This window comes from Benincasa hispida, chromosome 9 (genome assembly GCF_027475165.1).
Source record: "Benincasa hispida cultivar pf3 chromosome 9, pf3_genome.v1.1, whole genome shotgun sequence".
NCBI classification, from domain to species: domain Eukaryota; kingdom Viridiplantae; phylum Streptophyta; class Magnoliopsida; order Cucurbitales; family Cucurbitaceae; genus Benincasa; species Benincasa hispida.
Window position 1 is genome coordinate 76614895 of NC_143486.1, and position 21475 is coordinate 76636369.

The 21475-nt window shown below is 32.5% G+C and overlaps 2 protein-coding genes across 2 annotated transcripts; one reads left to right on the forward strand and one right to left on the reverse strand.

The window, feature by feature from the left end:
* The first annotated feature begins 2986 nt into the window (after window positions 1–2986).
* LOC120085007 (amino acid permease 6-like) lies at window positions 2987–9666 on the forward strand. The gene is made up of 7 exons (XM_039040823.2): window positions 2987–3195; window positions 3306–3539; window positions 3626–3719; window positions 4692–4906; window positions 5011–5153; window positions 8506–8733; window positions 9063–9666. The coding sequence occupies exons 1-7, from the start codon at window positions 3093–3095 to the stop codon at window positions 9480–9482; spliced, it is 1437 nt and encodes a 478-aa protein (XP_038896751.1). The 5' UTR covers window positions 2987–3092; the 3' UTR covers window positions 9483–9666.
* LOC120085006 (RNA-binding KH domain-containing protein RCF3-like) lies at window positions 9620–14840 on the reverse strand. Its single transcript, XM_039040821.2, has 9 exons — window positions 14675–14840; window positions 13552–14361; window positions 12281–12745; window positions 11873–12127; window positions 11363–11686; window positions 11053–11126; window positions 10860–10971; window positions 10113–10270; window positions 9620–10000 (listed from the first exon to the last, which is right to left on the reverse strand). Exons 2-8 carry the CDS (start codon window positions 14257–14259, stop codon window positions 10127–10129), a joined length of 2082 nt encoding a protein of 693 aa, XP_038896749.1. The 5' UTR covers window positions 14260–14361; window positions 14675–14840; the 3' UTR covers window positions 9620–10000; window positions 10113–10126.
* Window positions 14841–21475: the final 6635 nt, after the last annotated feature.

Genomic DNA, 21475 nt, shown 5'->3' on the forward strand with positions numbered 1-21475 from the left:
TGCGACTAAAGCTCAATTCGTCTCAAAGTAGCATGCATCGAATTTAGTTTTCGTCACATGATGCAACGTATTCCTTTGTCGTTGCAAATGTTGTGCGACGATATAATTTTTTTGTCGCACAATGGCAGCGACGATATAATTTTTTTGTCGCACAATGGCAGCGACGATTTGTATTAATCGTTGCATGGTTGTGACTTATAATTATTTATCGTCATATATTTAGAGATAAAAATTGTAAGATGCAACAATACTAAAATAGTCGCTAATAATATGTCGCTAAAAACCCGATTCCTTGTAATGTAGGAGTCCAAAGACTTACCTAAGTCATGAAAACAGAAATCTCATTTCTTCTCTCCCAAGTGAGTTAGATTAATCAGAATACCAAATATTTATGCCTCGACACTAGTTTAGATTTTGATTCTTGGGAAGTTTCTATTTCTATTTTATATAATATATATATAAATAAACAATCTCTTAAATTATGAATTGATCCATGAAATTAAACTAATAGATAAAAGGTAAATTACATAATATATCATTTAACACAATCCATTTAATTTGATCCATCTTACGTGAGATTTTTTAGAAGGTATGAACAATGTATGTAATTTGAAAATATCCATTGAATAGTTTCCATCGTTTTTAATTTTGAATTATGAATTTAAAGTAGTTTTCAATAGAGTGATATTTTAGTCATTTATCCAATCGATAAAAATAATATCTTTTGGTGCACCGCTGGGTTGAGGGCACAGATGGTATGCCCTTATCTAAGGCCGCAAAGCAATTTGTTGCTATTATCAATAAGTAACCTCTCTTCCTCACTCTGCCACGTATATCTATTTTACATCATTATTAAATTAAACCCCAACCTCAAAAATTATTTTCTTCCTCTTTCTACTTAAATTCTTGCTTATCCAAATCTTTTTTTTCTTTTTAATTAATATTTCAACTCACATTTTCTAATTTTTTCTCACATCCCCATCACTTTCTTTATTTTCTTGACGAAAGTAAAGCATTAGCATATATCTTTATTTATTATTCTCCATTTTCGTTCCAACATTTTTCAGCTTTATTTCAACCTCTTATAACACACCCACATTTAGAATATAAATCATTTATATCTACAATCATCTAAAAGATACAAGTAATTTATTTCAAAGTATTATTTTTTGAAGTATAGGTAATAATTAGATTAGTTAAGATAAAAACATGATCATTGTCCATAATTACTATCAATTTCTTAAGCAGTAAGAATGGTAAAGAACTGAGAGAAGAATTAATCATTTTAATCTTTCTCTCTAGGGTTTGCGTAATTATATGTGAAAATAATAATATAATATCCTAAATTCCATGGTAGAATCAGTGGTGGTGTTAGAGAAGGAAATTAAAAAGAGAGGGGACAAATATTATTCGTAAACAAGTCGGCTCAAAGTCGGTGCCTTTAATAAAGTTGTGTATATAAGTTCTAAATCTATCTTTATTTAATAACCATTCAATATAAGTTACTTAAATTATTTTAAAATATTTTTCCTCATTTATCAAAGTTTGATTTCAATTCTAACTCTTCACTACACTTTTGTCATTAAATCCGTAGAAGAAAACATTTATTTTCTGTATATATGTGGACATTTTTAAAAATAAATAAATAAATAAAATTATTTACACAAAATAGTAAATTTTAATATTTTTTAATATAAATTTATAGAGATGGATAAAAATCTATCGATATTTATCATTGATAAAAACTGATAGAAATTTATCACTGATATGTGATAGACGCTGATAGAAGTTTATTAGCGTCTATCAATATTTTTTTTTTTGTTATTTTTATAAATAATTTGATATTTTTTCGAAAAAAATTCTATATATACATGAATGCTTCATACATGTTATATTTTTTTTCTTTCAATTATGTATTTCCAATTATCCATTTATTTTCTTTCATTTATTTATTTATTTATTTTAAACTCTAACTTCCAAATTTACTACTCAAATTTAGATCACGACTTTTTCTATAAATTAATAATAAAAATTTTCCAAGTTATTTTAGATAATAATGATTGGTGAAGAATTAAAATGATTTAACGTTGAGAATCTAATCTATATAAATTTATTAGATTTTCATTCATCTATTAATTAAAAATTTTGGATCAATCGATGATTTAAAATAGTATGAAAGTAGATGATTGAGTATTCAAATCCAACTTTTGATGGATGAATCATTTAAGAAGGTTCAAAAATGTGAATTCGTGTATTTCCATGTATGTAATGATATAGAATCTTCTGACCATATATGAAATAATAAAACATTGAAAGAGAATTTGATTGGGAGTGGAACAATAATGAAATTGAGAGAAAGGAATGGGAGAAAAAGGGAAATAATTAGAAATGGATGGACGAAAACAAAAATGTCTTTTTAAATGTGGGGACTTTTCATTTGATGAAAGAAGTAATTGGAGGGCCTTTTAGCAAACCCAAAAGAACAAACATATCCACCATTGATGGTGCAGCACATTTTATATATCTCTCTCAATAATCAAACAGTTCCACTACTCTCAACTCTCAACCAACCTTAACTCTCTCCTTTTTCATATATATTTTTTTAAATTTTTTTGACCCTCCAAAAATTAATTTATTCTATATATTGTTCTTGTAGACTCCAAAATAGTCTACTTTTTTTCCATTCTAATTATTACTAATGTGTGTACGTTATTTATTTTGGAATATATAAATACATATAAGTGCTTGACAATCCAAAACTATATTGTATTATATTTTAAAACATATTCCATTAGTATTAGGAGTCATTTTAATATTGGTTTAAATATAACACGTCAAAGAAATTTGAAAGAAAAAGTGGGTCATATTTATTCTTTCAAGATCATTTCTTAGTTTAGAGAATTCCCTTGTTTGACTTGGATTCTACTTTATTTTCTACCCCAACACAAATAATAATAATTAATAATACTAAATAAATAAATAAACTTTTTTCTTTTCTCAACTCTCCCACTTTTTGCTTCCTATATTTATCATACTTCTCCCCTCTTCATTTTCCACATGAAACCATCTTTCTCTACTAATAACTTTCCAAAATGGCTGCACATCAATTCCCTAAGAACTCCATGTACCTCGACGAAAACCCCGAAGCTGCCGTTAAGAACTTCATTGACGACGATGGTCGAGAGAAACGAACAGGTAATTGAGCCTTGTTCGTTTTTTTTAATTATCTTAATGTCTTATATACTAAATTATGGTTATGTTAATATATATATATATATATATATATATATATATATATAATATAGGGACGTGGGTTACGGCGAGTGCCCATATAATAACAGCGGTGATCGGGTCGGGAGTTCTATCTTTGGCGTGGGCGTTAGCGCAGCTCGGTTGGGTGGCCGGACCGGCGGTTCTGGTGGCGTTCTCTATGATTACATATTTCACAGCCACTCTTTTGGCGGATTGTTATAGAGCTCCGGACCCTGTTACTGGAAAAAGAAACTATACGTATATGGATGTTGTTAAAGCTCACTTGGGTAATTAATTAACCCTAGTTAACTACAATTTAACTCAAGTAATTTCTTTTTTTAATTTGTTGGGTTTTTTTTACTGGATTTTCCAGGCGGTAGAAATGTTAAATTTTGTGGATTGGCTCAATATGGTAATTTGGTTGGTGTTAGCATTGGTTACACTATTACTGCTTCTATTAGCATGGTGTAAGTCTACTCTCTCTACCTTTTACTAGTATTTTTTAACTATATATTTTGCAATAAATTATATTTGGATTCAATCTTAGCCTGCACTTATCAAAACAAATTGTTACGTGACAGATTTTGACCGCACATAATCTCATGTAATTTCTTTTTTTATGAAAAAATCATTTTTATAAAAAAATATTTTCTATATTTAAAAATTTTTATTAGACTGTATAAAGATGAGTACAACTCAAACGGTATCTAGTTTTTTTTTATTAGACAATTAGATGTCCGATATAAAATTACAGCTCATAATGCACATGAACGCATTTTTTTTCATATTTTTTACCCTTTGATTTGAATTCTAAAAAAGATTACCGTTTGCATTTATGGCTGCTTTTTGGAAAAACTTCTCCTTTTAGAGCTTTATTCTTAACCAACTTTATTATTTTTCTCTTTTTCTTACCCTTTTCTCTCGTATATCGAAAGTCAAACTACTTAGCTTTAAATTTGTATTAAAGCTTTATTGGGTTTTGTTTCAAGTATTAATTCTCATTTCTGACTTTCACCTTTGTTTTTATTCTTTTTTTTTTTTCAATTATTCTATTTTCAGGGTTTAATTTGTATTTTTATGATTACATTTTTTTTAAATATATATACACGTGAAAATTTTTCACAAATACTAAAAATGTATAATTATTTATAAAAATATTGATAGACTTCTATCAACTTCTATAAAAAAATATTAAAATTTTACTATTTTGTATAAATTGTTTCTCTTTTTTAAAAAAAAAAAAATTCCTTAAAATCGTCTATAGAATGTAGTTTAACTTTAAAAAAGACTTGTTAGACACTTTATTATATTAAATACAATTCTAAAAAATCTAAAAACTAAATCAATAATTTAATCGTAGTTTCGTATACGTTTATTTAAAATATGAAAGTAAAAACACAAATTAAGTATCCGTTTGAAATAACGAATTTTTTTAACAGAGCGGTGAAAAGATCGAACTGTTTCCACAAGAATGGACATGATGCAGATTGCAACCCTTCTCAATATCCCTTCATGATAATATATGCAGCCATACAACTTATACTTAGCCAGATCCCTAACTTTCACAAGCTCTCATGCCTATCGATTATCGCTGCCGTCATGTCTTTCGCCTACGCCACCATCGGCGTTGGACTTTCAATCGCAAGAGTTGTAGGTATACATAAGTACATACATACATACATATATTGTGTGAATATTGTCGATCATATTGTTTCGCCCTTTTGAAATAATATTTGTTTTGAATTTTGACGACGGAAGGTGGTGGACACGTACGAACAACGTTGACGGGTGCGACGATTGGTGTTGATGTTACAGGAGAGGAGAAAATATTTAAGGCATTCCAAGCTCTTGGGGATATTGCGTTTGCTTATTCCTACTCTATGGTTCTCGTTGAAATACAGGTACTTTCTATATATTAATATGATCATATTCATATTTCAATAAAATACTTCATTTTACTATCATTAAAAATCGTTACTATCAATGACAAGATTTATATAGTTTTACTTTTACCTTTTAGTAAAGATTGAATAATACAAATTTAGTTAATACAATCTTGAAGGTTAGGTATTGATTTGGTCTCCAAAGTACTTAATTATACGTTTAGTCTCTATACTTTTCAAATTTTTTAAAAGTTCACAGAACCTACCAAAGACGAAATTGAAAGTTTTAAGATTCAATTAATCATGAAATCCAAATTTATAACTAACAAATCAATTAGTTTTTTAAAGTTTTAAAATTGTTAGATGTCAATTAGACACAAAATTGAAAGTTTCTAACAGTCCAGGGTTAATCCATAAAAACTCCGAGGATTAGACTTGTAATTTAACCATAAATAAAACAAAATAAAAGTCTCCCCTTTTTGTATTTCTCAATTTTATTTTTCAAAAACAACTGGTGGCTGATATAGGACATGTATGGACTTATTAGAGAAAAAAATGTTTTTCAAAAAACTCAATTTTATTTAAATTTTTTTGATAAAAACTATATGAAATACACGTTGAAAGTGCTTCAAACCCTATTTTAAGAAGTTGCTAATTACTTCGATTTTTTTTCCTAGAATGACTTGTTGTTAAAATTAAATACTTGAAAAGTTGAATCAAATACACTCATAGTCACTTCTGTCATGCATTTTCTTATTGCTTATTAGAATCATCTTTATTATTACTTTTCGCCCCTTTTAACTTCCACAGTTTTAAAATGACAAATAACAATTAAAAAAGACTCCTTTTGCTTACTTATTATAGATAAAGATTTGAAACTTCAACTGTAATCTAAGCTAAAGATTTCCTAACATAAAAAAAGACAGATTCTCCTTTTGAATGGGAAGAAAAAAGGAAATAGCACAAAAGGAGTGAACAAAAATGAAAGAAAGAAAAGGAACAATACAGTGTGGGGACAACCTTGAAAAGAAAAATCAAAGAATAATGTCTAAAAGACATTAAAGTGTGCACAAACAATAACAATTAACAGTCTTTTATAAACAAATAAATAAAAGATGAAGAAAACTATAACAATAAGAGTCCAAAAAACTCGAATAGTAAGGCTAACCAATCAAAGAGCTGTTCAGTAATTGTCACGGGTTCGGTTTCACTACAACGTTGACTTGACATGTTGACTTGACATTTTTATTTTTATTATACTCAATGAGGAGGTGTTCGAGAAAATAAGTAGAGCTATTAAGTCTAACAATTTTTTTTATACTACTACAACGATAAGCTACAACGATAAGGATGAGAAATCGAACCTCCAACCTTTAAAATAAGAATCATGTTAATTATCTTATCGTTGAGCTAAATTCGCTTTAGCATTAAATCTAAGAAGCTATTGAGTATATAAAGTTGGTCAATCGTGGATCTCACAATATAAGAAGGATTTTATGTTTTTGAGGCAGTTGCAAATATAGTAAACATACCAAAGTATTAAGAGATATAGCACAATTCAAAAGAATTTACAAATATTAAAAAAAAAATTATATTCAATTCTCAAAGTTTATCATATGATAGACTATATGGCATAATAATTTTATTATATTTGTAATTATTTAAAATATTATTATAAAAAGTGTTGTGTATTGTAATTACTGTATAAACTTCGACTTCTTGATTCCTCTAAAATTATTTAACACAAGATGAGGAGAATGTAGTTAGAATATTGGTAAGTGGGCTGTAATAATGACATGATATAGGGTTTGAAATTTAGTTAATAAATAATGTATGTGCCTCTGACATTGGTGTAACCCATAATTCATGGGCACTCACAGACCGACCGACAAAACAATGTTTTTTGTTAGAACTAGCTTTTTAGGTTTCCATCCTTTGTTCCCTTAAAAGCAAGATGGAGAAAATATAGTAATACTATTGCTCCCATCATACTTCATTATGTGGAAAGGGAAAATATTTAACAGTTTCTTTTCTAAATATATATATTCTAGGTTTTTTTAAAAAAATTATTATTATTATTATTGATTTCTAATCGATGAGAAAAATTATTTCAAGTATAATTAAAAAAAAAAAAAAAAAACAAAAAAAACATAGTTTATCTATGAAGGGGGGAAAAGGAGGGGGGAAAAAACCAAAAATTCGGGAAAAAAAAAAAATAGCACTGTCTTTATGCTGAAAAGTGAAAAGTTGTTTTTCCGAAACAGCTCTCAGGAATATTACTGTGGTAGGGAAGGAAGGAAAAAAAAAAAAAAAAAGAAGACCGAAAAGTGAGCACTATTACTCAGATTTTTGTTCTTAGATTCTGTGTCTAATTTTTTATTTGGCAACTTAAAAGTACATTAAGTTTTGGTTTCATTTTATTATTGTTTTGAATTTCAAAATGTTAAAATTTTACCTTTTTATTTAGTTCTTAAGTTTCAAAATTTATATTTTAATCTCATTTTTCACTAAATACTCACTTTTAGTCTTTGGTGTTAATGTCTTTTAAATAATTTTAAATCATTACTAAATAAAATTTTAAATTAAATTAAAATAATGATGAAAAATAGTGAAAATTAATTATAATTCGTTATTTTCTTTAAAATTAATTAAAGACATTAACACTAAAAATAAAAGGAGAGTAAGTAGTGAAAAATTGATGTTAAAATTGAAAATCTTAAAATTTAGAAGTCAAATTGAAACAAAACTAAATTCTTACAGATAAAATTATAATATTTTGAGTTTAACTAAACCGAAACCAAACTCAAAACTTAAAACTAAAAACTAAAAGGGTGAACTCGAACGAAAATCTAAGAACCAAATAGGTTTTTGTTTTTGTTTTTCTTTTTGTTTTTCTTTTTTTCCCCTCTTTCTAGTAAACCATCAGCCTATAAAATAGTAAAAGGCAATTGATATATGTGTATGATTGAAAGGTAAAATAGTAAATAAGTGATTACGTATATGAAAGGTTATGATTGTATAGATAGAATTAGGGTTGGATTGGTATTCCTTATGGGCCATAGAAGGAATTGTGAGGACCATATTCAGTGTACTGTAAAGTAGTCTCCAGACCCCACACCCCAGACCCCAGCACTAAGAAAAATGGCCTCTCTCTCTCTCTCTCTCTCTCTATGGGTTTAGCCACAGATTCATCACAAAGTTTTGTTTGAACTCGATACGACGGTCCAACCAACTTTTTGATGTGGAACTCCATTGGTGGGTGGGTTTGGCCCACCATGTTCTTGTCCTTTTCATTTTGGAAGCCCCACATCTTCACACAATACTATTCTAGTAATGTAACACCAACTCGGACTAATCTATTGAATTACAGGACACATTGAGATCGAACCCGCCAGAAAACAAAGTTATGAAGAAGGCAAGCTTTGTAGGCATCTCAACCACTAGTCTTTTTTACGTACTCTGTGGTTGTGTTGGATATGCAGCGTTCGGAAACGATGCACCTGGAAATTTCCTTACTGGATTCGGCTTCTACGAGCCCTTTTGGCTCATTGACCTTGCTAATGTCTGCATTGTTGTCCACCTAATTGGTGCTTACCAGGTGAAATCACTTAACCACATTCTCAAGTACACGAGTTTTGACAACCAAATACAGGGGACCCCCTCTCGTAAAACAACAAAACCCCCCAATTGTGGATGATTACAAAAATGTATATTAATATGTAAGCAATTTTTGATGCACCATTGATTCAGGATATGTTCGCCTAGGCATTAGTTATGAACAAATCTAGAATCGATAGTGCATCGAAATTCCCTACATATTGTATACATTTTTGAACCCCAACATGAATGCCATTTAGGCTTGGTTTAATCTTGCTACTCCAATCAGCTTATGTTCTAATATTTGAAAATGAATACTATAACCTGCAGGTCTTCTGCCAACCATTTTACGGGTTTGTGGAAAAATGGTGCAACAAAAAGTGGCCAGAAAGCAAATTCATAACAACAGAGCACATCATCAACTTACCTTTTAATGGAGAGTATCAGCTTAACTACTTCAGATTGATTTGGAGGACAGTATATGTTATAATGACGGCTGTGGTAGCGATGATATTCCCATTCTTCAATGATTTCCTTGGATTGATTGGGGCAGCTTCATTTTGGCCATTGACAGTATACTTCCCTGTAGAGATGTACATAGCAAGGACTAAACTGCCCAGATTCTCTTCCACTTGGATCTGGCTGAAGACATTGAGCTGGGCCTGCTTGGTCATTTCACTCATCGCTGCTGTTGGATCCATTCAAGGCTTGATCCAAGATGTCAAGACATACAAACCCTTCAAAAGTTAGCATTGATTAGTAGTAAACTTAGTAATCTTTAAAACACCACCTGCAAGAAGTAAATTAGTGTGTCCAGTGAGTTTGAATTTATAACTACTACTAAATTTTCAACATGTTAGCAGAGCCTCAACATTATGAAAGATATGTGAAAAAAGAAACAATGCAATTTCTCAATAAAAATATCCTTGTGCAACTACTATTCTGGTCCTCTTAAATATACTTTCTTTTTTCTTTTCGGAACCCCTAAGTACATCTTTTGCAGCCGGGGAATCACAATTTTCAAATGCTCACAAGTTTCACAAAAAAATATGGCCATCATTAGGCTGTGTTTACATATAGATATGAAAAATGTCACAAGGCCATAAACTTCAGATATTATAGACTGCAGCTCCTGAGCGTTTGACAAATTTTCCAGATTATGGCAAAAACTAACTGCCCCAAAGTGTATCAGCAGTGAATACTCTTCCGCGTACAACATCTTTTCTCCAAAACATCGGGGCATAGAGATAAGCAAGTAGTCATCGTATCTACAATCAGAAATAAATTTCGACTAAGACCAAAGGAAATAGAACTTGCCAGTATATTGCTTTCCAGTAAAACAATATTTAAATAGCGAAATACGGTAAACTATATAGTTACCTGAATATAAAAAATCAACTAGACTCGGTCTCGCTGATTACAAAAGCTTGAATAAGACTCTGGGCAGCATGGGTCTGCTCAGGCGTTCCAGAAATTATAATCACAGTTTCAACTTCTCCTTGCTTTGGCTCGGTAATTGTAATTTTTGCATCAGAAATCTACAAGAAAGATGTGTCGTGAGATTGCTGTGGCTATGAAATAAATATCCACACGTCAATAGATTACTAATTGGAGGTCTCCTTTCGTACTTTTCATTTTAACACAACAAAATGTTTCTTATTATAAAAATAGATTACTAATTGGAACTTCATTTTCAAATGACTGCTTCTACATTCCACCCTGATCTCTTTATCAGAATCACTTCAAGACAATAATTCCATGTATACTTTTAGAAAAGGCAACTAAAGAATACATGACATCCATCCGTGAATGTATTAAGATCCAAAAACATTAAAAAGAAAACAAACATTGAGGTCAAGCTCAACAAATAACTGGTCTAGGCCGTTTTTCCCTTTTTTTCTTTTTCCTTTCTTTTCTTTTCTACTACCCTTTGTTCCTTATGTATCAGATTCAAGTATGTAAAGAGATAGCATCCATACAATGACAAGAGCTATTAATCATCTTTGTGTGTGCATTACTCAAAAGTATTTTGTAAGTAAATATGTAATACTAACAATCTTTTTCCTTTATTTCTTTTCTTTTTTTTTTTTTTTTTTTGAACTAAACTACAAAAATGAATGTTCATACCTGACGAATCTGTTTCAAACATTCACCATTTTCTCCACAAATAACGGGGACAATGTTTCGAGGAACAACTACTTCAACAGTGGTGCTTGTAATAATAGCTGGATTATTTCCTCTGCATAAATAAAATAAAAATTGAACACTGATCTCCATAAGTGAGAAAAAGTAATTGAAGTGGCAGATGGAGATAACAAACCCTCCAAATCCAGCAACTCTTCTATGATGGGCTCCTGCAAAATCTGACAAGCCAACACCACCTTCAACTAATCCCTGAAATACAGTTTAGAAGAGAGACCAAGATTATCAACTTTAGAAAGTCACATTCTTTACTTTGGATGATTCGTGGAGAAACTCTTATGTAACTTAATGCATTTATAAGGATAAACCAAGGATATGTACAGTGCATTATTTTAGACCAACACCAGTCAGGAACGTAAAAGGAGACTTTTTATTTGGGAGAAAAATAATCACCCAAAACTAATTATTGAAAGAGCGAAGTTAAATACCTGAGAGCTCCATGGTTTTCTGTCAGATAACAGAGGAGCACCTGGCCTATGAAGAAAAGGAGGTCGATCATCCCGCAGATCTCCAAGTGAAGAAATGCCACTAAGAGCATCAAACTTGTGAAATGAAGGGCCTAAACTTGAATAGATTCCTGGAGGTGATAATTCCCTCCTTCCAAAATATGAAGGAAATGAAGGAATTCTATCCATAAATGCAGGATTCGAATGACTATTAACTGATGGAAATGCATCACGGAAAAAATGATGCCTCAACCGAGTAGTAATCTGCAACATGGCATCTTGAACGGTTTCAGGCTCTCCATTTATCTGTCAGTAAAGTGACAAGTAATTATTTAAAGTTAGATTCAATAAATACTAGATTATGAAGGACAGCCAAATACCATACCCAAAATAAGTGGAAACTACTTAGCATGAACCTGCAATGATATAATATTAACCAAATTTGTATGATCCTGTTACTATTAGTATGACATATGCAACTGGTGAACAAACCTGAACCACTTCTTCATCTTCCCCAGCACACTTTGGAATCTGCTCCTTTCCTAAAATACGGATATATGCACCAGTCGATTTTCTCATTTCAGCTATGATGGAGCCACCCTTCCCAAGAAGACAACCAATTTGATTGGAGGAAACAAGAAACCTAGCTACCAAGTTTTGCTCCTTGCTGTCTGGTATAGCCTTGACAATTCTGGCCTGAACACGAAAAACAGCATCTTGCACTGGTGATATTCTGTCATCTGGATGCTACAAAGTGGAATTGGTCTCAGAACATTAATGAGAAATAATACAGTAACAGGCTATAAATGAAAATTTAACAAAGCATTGGTAAAATTTAAAATAAATAAATAAATAAATAAAAAGCCCATCATTTGAATACTCGAGCAATTATTACCCTACCGCAGGACCAGCTACAAGTATAATGCGGTCTTCTGAGTCCACGGCACCTTCAACGACTTTGATGTCACAGCCCGTGTCTTGCTGAAGAGTCTTTACTACTGCTCCTCCTTTTCCAATCACATTTCCAACTCTCTCAGTTGGGCATAATAAACGATAACTTAAAATTTCATGAGAAGGTTTGCTTCGACCAGGAATACTGGTTTCATACTGTTTGGGAGCAAGAGAAGGAGCACTAGAATGAAAATTGCCAACATCACGAGGCACAGAGTAAGGGCCTCCATGAGTACTAAAAGAACCACTACCCAGAGGAGATTCACGAGCCCTAGAGAGAGACTGTCCAGAAGAATGCGATGACTGTGCAGCATTGCTTGAGGCGACAGGATCTTTATCATTGGGTGAATTTTCTATTAGCTGCTGAAAAACAAGTTCAAGAGCTTTCTTCACCACATCAATTCCTCCACTAATCTGCATCCATATCATCAACATAAAAGTGTAAATAAAAATCAGGCACTGGAAACTGAACAAATCTTTTGTTTGGGTGTTTCCCCAGAAATCCAAGCCACATAATTATGGACCTTATGGCTACAATAACTCCAACGCATGTCACCTCCTTAAACCACTTTTTTTTTTTCCAATGACAGTATGAGATAAATAATTGAACGTTGCCTAGATCCAAAACTGCAGTTTTGGCAGGACTGCAGTCAGGCAATAGTATTCCCTAAAATGCTTTAACTCTTGTTCCTTTTTAGTTCATCATTTTCTTGTTACATGCTAGGGACGTGTATAAGGGATAAAATTTACAAGCAGTAGATAGTATACTCTAAACAAAACGTCTCATATAATGTAATGACTATCCAACTAATGATATGAGTTGCTGATGCCAATTTCAACTACCAAAAATGTATAATTTAAGTTTCGGAAAATAGTTATCTCGTAATCATACTAATGACCAAACTAGTATTAGTAAGAAAATTCACACTAGATCCCTTGTTAATGAAGCCAAACTAACCACTTGAGCATTTCAAATACATTGCCCAAGTACCAAAATTTAATAAAATGAGTTGAATAGAACTAAAAGAGATGCAGAAAATTTCCAAAAAAGATATCGTAAAAAATGATTCCATATATGATATGGAATTACAAGCAATAATTATAAATAAAATAAAATAACATAAAAGGAGGAGGAGTTCAAAATAAAGGTAAAAGAGTTGGTATTTTCTTATAAACATTAGAATTGTGATACACTCAGTAATCGTGCTCTCCAAAATTACCTGGACTAGCTCATCATTGGTTGTCGCAAAAGGAGGAAGTTTATCCCTGGGAAGAATTCTAATTTGAGCTCCACTATCAGATGACATTTGTTTGACTACACTGCCACCCTTTCCCAATAGGCACCCAACTTGACTAGAAAGAACTAGCAATCTTAAAACAAATGTAGGCAGCTTATCACCCTCAACGTCGGTCCCATCTGCCTCCGGTTCTTCATCAAAGATTTTCTCAGAAACAAGAAAGAGGGCTTTTCGCAATTGCAAATGAGAAACCTCCTTCTGTTTAGCATCTTCCACAGGAGGAGAATCTTTATCTTCCTTATTTTTCAACTTGGCAATATCACCATCATTCTCTTCGACTTCAGAATTTTTGTTGTCTTCCTTACTCTTTTGCTCAGGGTTCACTTCAGTGTCTTGCTTAGAATCTCCAATTACTACTACCCTCTCGTCACATCCAGGGACAGTGTCCTCTACTCTGATTTCTACACCTGTTTCTTCACGAATTTTAGATAGACCGTCCCCATCTCTACCTACAAGGCTACCAATTCTGGAAACAGGAAAGAGAACACGAAAAACAGCATAGCCAGGAGACAATTTGAAGGATCGATTTTGCGAACGAGAACCTGATGACTTTTGCCATTTTCCTTTCCCATTAGACTTGACAAAGGTTCGATCACGTGATCGCTTTGAGGGAGTCAATGGAGCAGACATTCCTGCTACTAACACGGATAAACTTTCCAAATTAATAAACCGATAACAACTTTGAAGCGTCCTGTACTAGAATACCCTCAAGTGCACTGGCTCCAATTGCATCTACAAAACACATTTGTCAAAATGAGAAAAAATTGACACCACAGAACCAAAAGTAATAACCTAGCGCCAAGAAAATTGAGAAACTGTATGGCTAAGCTTCTGTTAGAAGCTAAGGGAATGCGCAAACACAGATAAAATATAATATCCTCTTCCTTCCATCATAAACAAATAACAAATGCACGGGTTGGGTGAACGATTGGGCCTCGAATCTTGTTGGGCAAATGAAGCAAATATTTTGAGGAGCCAAGTCTTAAGTGTGAGATAATGAAAAGCTTGAAGAAGAGCAAGAATGTCCGCTACTAAAAGAACTTACAGTTGCAGGGTTATTATGTGATTCTAGGTCGACGACCACCGCCTTCAATGGAAATACCGGCGAGACGCTGTCCGGTTTTGAGCTCCGAGGAGTGCAAAAGAGTTGCGAAATCCCTAAAAACACTTTCAAATTCCAGAAAATAAAACCAGTGGGTTTTTTGCGTTTCGCATAATTTCTGTCTCGGTAATGGTGATACTTGATCGGGTCGGGTTCGAACGGACCCGACTTGAGTAGATGATGCCATGTGGCATCTGGGACGGTTGCCCAAGCCAACTATGCAGTGCAGGTAATTCCGGGCGACCCGAATTAGGAAAAGCGGGTACGTATATCTTGCTTGCCGTTCTTTTCTTTTTCTTTTTTTTTTCACTTTAATCAGAATGTGTGTGTGGATTAGATTTAGATTGGGTTGGGTTAAAATATATTTTTAGACCCAATCTAATCATTAACTTTGTAAATTTTTTCAATCTAAATAATTGTTATTAAATAATGAACTCAACTCTAAAAATTGAAAATTTTCATAAAATAACCCAAAAATACTTTTCTATGGATTACCTCTTTTTAAAAATTTTCCTATGGTTGACATTTTTCCACACGTGAAATATCAGATATACCCTTACCTTTTAAAACCAAAGAAGCGCATATTCTCATTCCCATTCTCATTCGAGTACTCCTATCAGTTTTCTCTCAACATCTCCATTCGTCTTCGGCGTCATTCGTTGCTCGTCGGTCGTATCTACACATTTTCACCTTCGTTTCAACTCTGTCTCTACCGTTCCAATCATCTTAAAGAAACTTTGTATAATTGATCATATAAATTCGTATGCTAGGTCACATAGATTTATATAATCGATCATATAACAAAAGTTAAACGATCGTACAGCACAAGCTATAAGATCGTATAGCTTTTCATATATGATCGTTTGGCTTTTTACTATACGATCATTTGAAACTACAAAAGGGCAATTTAATTTAATAAAATGACCTAATTGCGACCATTTTGAAACTACAATAGGGTAATTGATCAATTTGAAAATCTAGGGGTGTGATTGTAACTAATTTTAATAGTTCATGGGTGGTTTTTACAATTTTCCTTTTATTTTTGTCTTTTGTCCCGTGAAGTTACTTCACGAGACAAACTTACGACATTATGAATAAAGCATTTATTCCCAACTAATAGTCTATCAATAACATTGAATAACATTGATATGATATAAGGGAATGTCATTATCTGTATTCACTTTCTTTCGAACTCCCCACGAAGTTATCCCATTGTTCTCTCGGTGCGTTTTCTTAGAGTTTCAGTCTAACATCCTCTCAGTGGACCAACGGCTTTATTTCGTTCAATTGTTGACCCATAGATGATGTTGGACAGTAAATGTATCTCTCATATGACGAACCATAGTAGTCAAGTTCGCCAAATCTTTGCGAACTTCTTTTATTTCCTCCCTAAGCACCTTGTAGGATTTGAAATGACAATGTCTTGAGGACTTATGTTGCTTATTCGAAGGTTCATATAACGACCCGACCTTTTGAGTACCTGATAAAGGTTGTTACTCATAATTACACATTTACATTCAAAACATTTTGACCATTGAGGAAAATAAATTTCATTAAAATAATAAAGACAATTTTCCAAAACAATTAACAAATAAGTAAAACCTTTGTTTGAGGCCCTAAAATATTGAAGAAAAACTAATTTAAACAAATAAAATTTTGACCAACATCAAGTTTCAAATCAAAATTTTTAAATAGCTTGAAAACATAAACTGGGCGGAAGCGATTTACATGTCTCATATGGCATGATCACAGGTCCCTCTCGTCACCTGCCGGTCCGTTCCTATCCTTACCTGAAAAACATAAATTAAGAAAGGTTTAGTATAAAAATACTCAGCAAGTGATCCCATGATCAGGCTATGCATCCACGAGTAGAGAATGATGGCCCGTGGCTCGCATAGCTACATCGATTTTTTATGATGAAAGGAAAACCAAAAGACGTATTGTCTTATCTTGGTACGCATGTCTAGCGGACCGTAGGCACACCGTCAAACATGGAAATATCATGAACGTAAACCTGTCGGCTCATGCATGTCTAGCGACCTGTAGGCTCGCCGTCAAACAAGAAAAATAACATGAACGTAAACCTGTCGAGTCACGCATGTCTAACGACCCATAGGCACACCATCAAACATGAAACTAGACCCGTCGGTCCTCTAAAATAAAACATGTGTCAAGACGAGACGGTAAACTACCCTATTGGTCTATTCATGCATCACATATATAATTTCAGTACTGATTAGAAAATCGAACATGCTCACAATACTCATAACTGTCATGCAACAAGTAAAACATAATGATAAAATCATGCTTCAAGAGTCCATTAATTAACTTTATAATTCTAGACTAGGCCGCCTGGTACAAAGGCACCGATAATAGTACCACTTACCTCAACTTGGTAAAAACGTAAAACAAAATCTCCTTAGAACTTCTTTAGCACACTTGAATCAACCTAGTTTTGAATTGAACTTTTTTTGCTTGATGATTAATGCCTCAAAACTTCCAAATCCTGAATCTAAGTTTTACACAAAAGAGAGGTTAATAATTTAACCCAAAATTAGATGGGTGAATTTCACATCCCAAATTATAAGGAAACAAAGTCTTACCCAAGGGTTTTCTAAAGATTCTGGCAAAGATCGGGCAATGGTGGCTGATGGCACGTCGGCTTGTGACTACCATTGATAGGCAGCGAGTGTTGTTGTCGGACGACATAAATTGTTTAGGCTAGCGGCTGGTAATGAGGGTCTTGCATGAGGAGGGTTTGCGAGAGTGAGAGAGAATGAGAATTTCTAGTTTTACAGATTTTATACCGCAGCAATTACGAACAAATTAAAGCTTCAAATAACGATCCAACCATTCAAAATGAAATTATATATGTCTCGAACAGACTGACCCAATTTGAGCACGATCCAACAGTTCAAACTTTGGCAATCAACAATTTTGTGAAAGCTGTCGCTGAAAAACCGAATTGCTTTCTCCCAAATTTTGGCTTCTTTCCACTCTCATTTAATTTCAAAAAAAAAAATCTCAATTTTTTTATTTTTTTTCCCAAATTTTGAAAAGACAAATAAAATATTTTATCACAATATCTCCAAAATCTCCAAAGATTCTATTAAATTTATAAATCAATTAACTTTTCAAATTATCTTAATCTGGGTTCAAAAACCAAAATTAAATGGCATAAGATCCATCAATTTAATACAAATTAAATCCTTCCAAATATTCAATTCAAAACCACATGAAATTAATTATCTCTTTATTATTATTATTTTAAGTTGGCCCTAAAATCCAAAATCAGAGGCAAGTAAAATTCAATATTTTCAAGATAATTCGTTTGAATATCTAATCAATTAAATTCAATCTAACCAATGAAAGTTTTTGAATTATTTCAATTTAATCTCAATTTTCCAAATGAAAGGGAAATTTAAACTCAATAATTTTAGATAATTAACTTAAATTTTCGGATGTTACATTCTTCCCTCCTTAAGAAACTTTCGCCCTCGAAAGTTCAAGTCTTAAATGCTTGGGATACTTGGTTCTTGTCTTATCCTCATGTTTCCAAATTGCTTCTTCAGATTGATAATACTGCCAAAGAACTTTTAATTGGCGCTAACTCTACGTTTCAAAAGTCTTCACCTCCTACCATGAATTGTATAACTTATATGAGACAATATCATGTTACTTTTGAATCTTAAAACAAACACATATCACCATTTAGACCCTCCTATACACGAGTCTGGAAATCTCACTTAAATGAAGCTCTTGAAGTCTATGTAGAGCATTTATCATTCCAAAATACATCACCATAACCTCATAATAGTTGTAACCATTACCTGATGCCGATTCTAAGATAAAAACCTTTATGATTGCATATATCTATATTTAGAATGTTCACATTCCATAGAGTGGGTCATCTCACTGTCCATGCAACAGAAAACATATCTCTCATGGCATCTCAAGTTCAGGATTCAGAATTCAGATTCGACACCTAATTGCCCTGACAATCCCCTGCAATTGAGATACACTATCATATTCAATCTGTAATAGTTGATACAAAGTCGTGTGAATCATCTTTCTTTCCCAATAAACAAAGCCGGTGTGCTCCAAGCCAAAACATTGAGGCACATATGAAACACTTTGCTAAATAGTTCTTGTATCGATGTCTTAGGCTATTCCAACTCTACTAGAGTCCTTCTATGAGGATCCTCAAGGATAGGAGTTGTTCTCAAGTCAAGTTCATCTCTGGTGCTAGAGGTCATTATGGGAGATCAAATTTACTCAACCTTAATATTCATATAGCTTGTTTCTTACTTGGAGCTAGATTACTTTCACCTTCAAATCAAATCGATGGCTTCATTAATTCCTTGTTCTAGATATTAGTGTCCTTGATCAAATCTCTAAACCTTGCTAATATCTTTCAACGTCTTTCCCCTCTTTAATGAGGCCTTACCCTTTCCATTTCCATAGTTTCTAGCAACTATTGCTAATAAACATCCTTTCATAAAACGTTATTTCCTCCGACTCCACTACAATTTGAAGAAGATTGCTAAACACTCTTCCAATGCGTGATAGTCTAGCTTAATCAAATTCTCATGCTAAAACTGTGTTCCATGACCAATAGCTTAGGCAGGATATCTATTCAACCAACAAATACTAAGATCCATAGTTCCAAATAGTAATGAGATTGTTCATACCAACTCTAAAGGTTCGTAAACACATATTTCCTATCTTGGACCCCAAACCAAACCTTTGTTCTTAATCTCAAAACATCAATTCCCCTTACCTTCTCAAAACAACAAAATATTTCTCAAATCCTTTCATCTTCCCTTATCTTTTTCAAGACCAATAAATCCAAGATGTTCCATTTCACGTTCCTAGTGAAATATATTTGTACCAAAACATGTGACTCTTCGAATCCCTTTTTACAGTCTATAATCCAACAACCTAAGCAAGTTATTTTTTTTTTTTCGAACAATACATACTGCAGTGCAAAGTTCCAAATGGTAATGAGAGATTCTTATTTTACACCAAACCATGCATTGTATCCACCCATATCATGTTTTAAAATCCAAACGTTTATTAACTGTTTTAGAATCTTGAACACATTAATTTCTATTTATCTCCCCAAATGAATAAAACCTTTCCTTAAATACTATTATTTTTCTTCACATTTATCCTTGTTAGTGCACTTTTCACTTTCCTAGTGAAATATAATCCCTAAACCAAGACATGTGACCCTTTATAACCTTTTCCCGAAATTTAAAATTTCATTCCAAACTTGGAACTAGATAACATTGCTTTTAAACTTCAAAACGTTTATCCTTCGTCTTGGTATGGTTAATTAAACTTGAACCTTTTCATTGCAAAAAAACACATAGTTCAAACCCAAGCACCTTAAAAATTTTCAATCCAATAACTCGTTTTCTCTCATCTAAAGGCAACCATAATTTTAACCATCTTGTGATTCCTTGACCAATTCATCTTACCTAGGTCTTGTAAATAGTTCCTCATACTATCGCTTTATCCTCCATCTAGTAATTCTTCTTTCTTTTAGACACGTTACATAAAGAACCAAAACCCGATACATTACTCGCTCCATCAACTTCAATACCATGAAAGTGATCATGACCTATTAATCTTTTCAAAAAATTTCTCGAAACATTTTGACTTTAATATCTAGTAATCCTTAATAGAATTTATAGTATCTTATTCACCTCTTTCTTATCTTAGAAAGAAACTTTAATCTCGTAACTAAGAACATGTGCCTTGTGATAAAGTTTCTTGTAGAACCACTAGTTTTATTCTCGTAATACAAAAGTTAATATTATTCCTCAGTGAATGTCCAATTCACCTACCTTATTCTATAGCTTAACCAAACATATCCATTTCTTTCTTTAATGTCATAAGTGCATAACATTTCATAGTTCTATCAGGTTTCAATATCCCTGAATAGAAATATATATCCATTTCTAACAATCCTTATATGAATTAAACTAATGCCAAATGGCCTTATTATGATTCTTCTTTCTTTCCATAACACCAAAACAAAATAGTCATCTCATACTAACTTCTTTCAAGTCGTTAAACTAGCAATAACAATCAGTCAATACATAAAGCTTAGACATGAAGGTTTTTAAACACATCTTTCATAAAACATTTAATGAAAGAACATACCTGGCGAGGGCGAATGACCCGTGAATAGCCATGAGGGACATAAAACCAAGACTTACATCGTAAGTCAGTCTATAGAACCTAAAACTTAGACTCTGATATCAACTATAACGACCTGACCTTTTTTAGTACTCTGATAAGGGTCGTTACTCATAATTACTCATTTATATTCAAAACATTTTGACCATTGAGGAAAATAAATTTCATTAAAATAATAAAGACAATTTTCTAAAATAAATAACAAATAAGTAAAACCTTTGTTCGGGGCCCCTAAAATAATGAAGAAAAAATAACTTAAACAAATAAAATTTTGACCAACATCAAGTTTCAAATCAAAACTTTTAAATAGCTTGAAAACGTAAACTGAGCGGAAGCGATTTACATGTCCCATATGGCACGATCACAGGTCCCTCTCGTCACCCGTCGGTCCGTTCCTATCCTTACATGAAAAACATAAATTAAGAAAGGTTAAGTATAAAAATACTCAATAAGTGATCCTATTACCGGGATCAGGCTATGCATCCACGAGTAAAGAATGATGACCTGTGGCTCATGTAGCTACATCGATTTTTGATG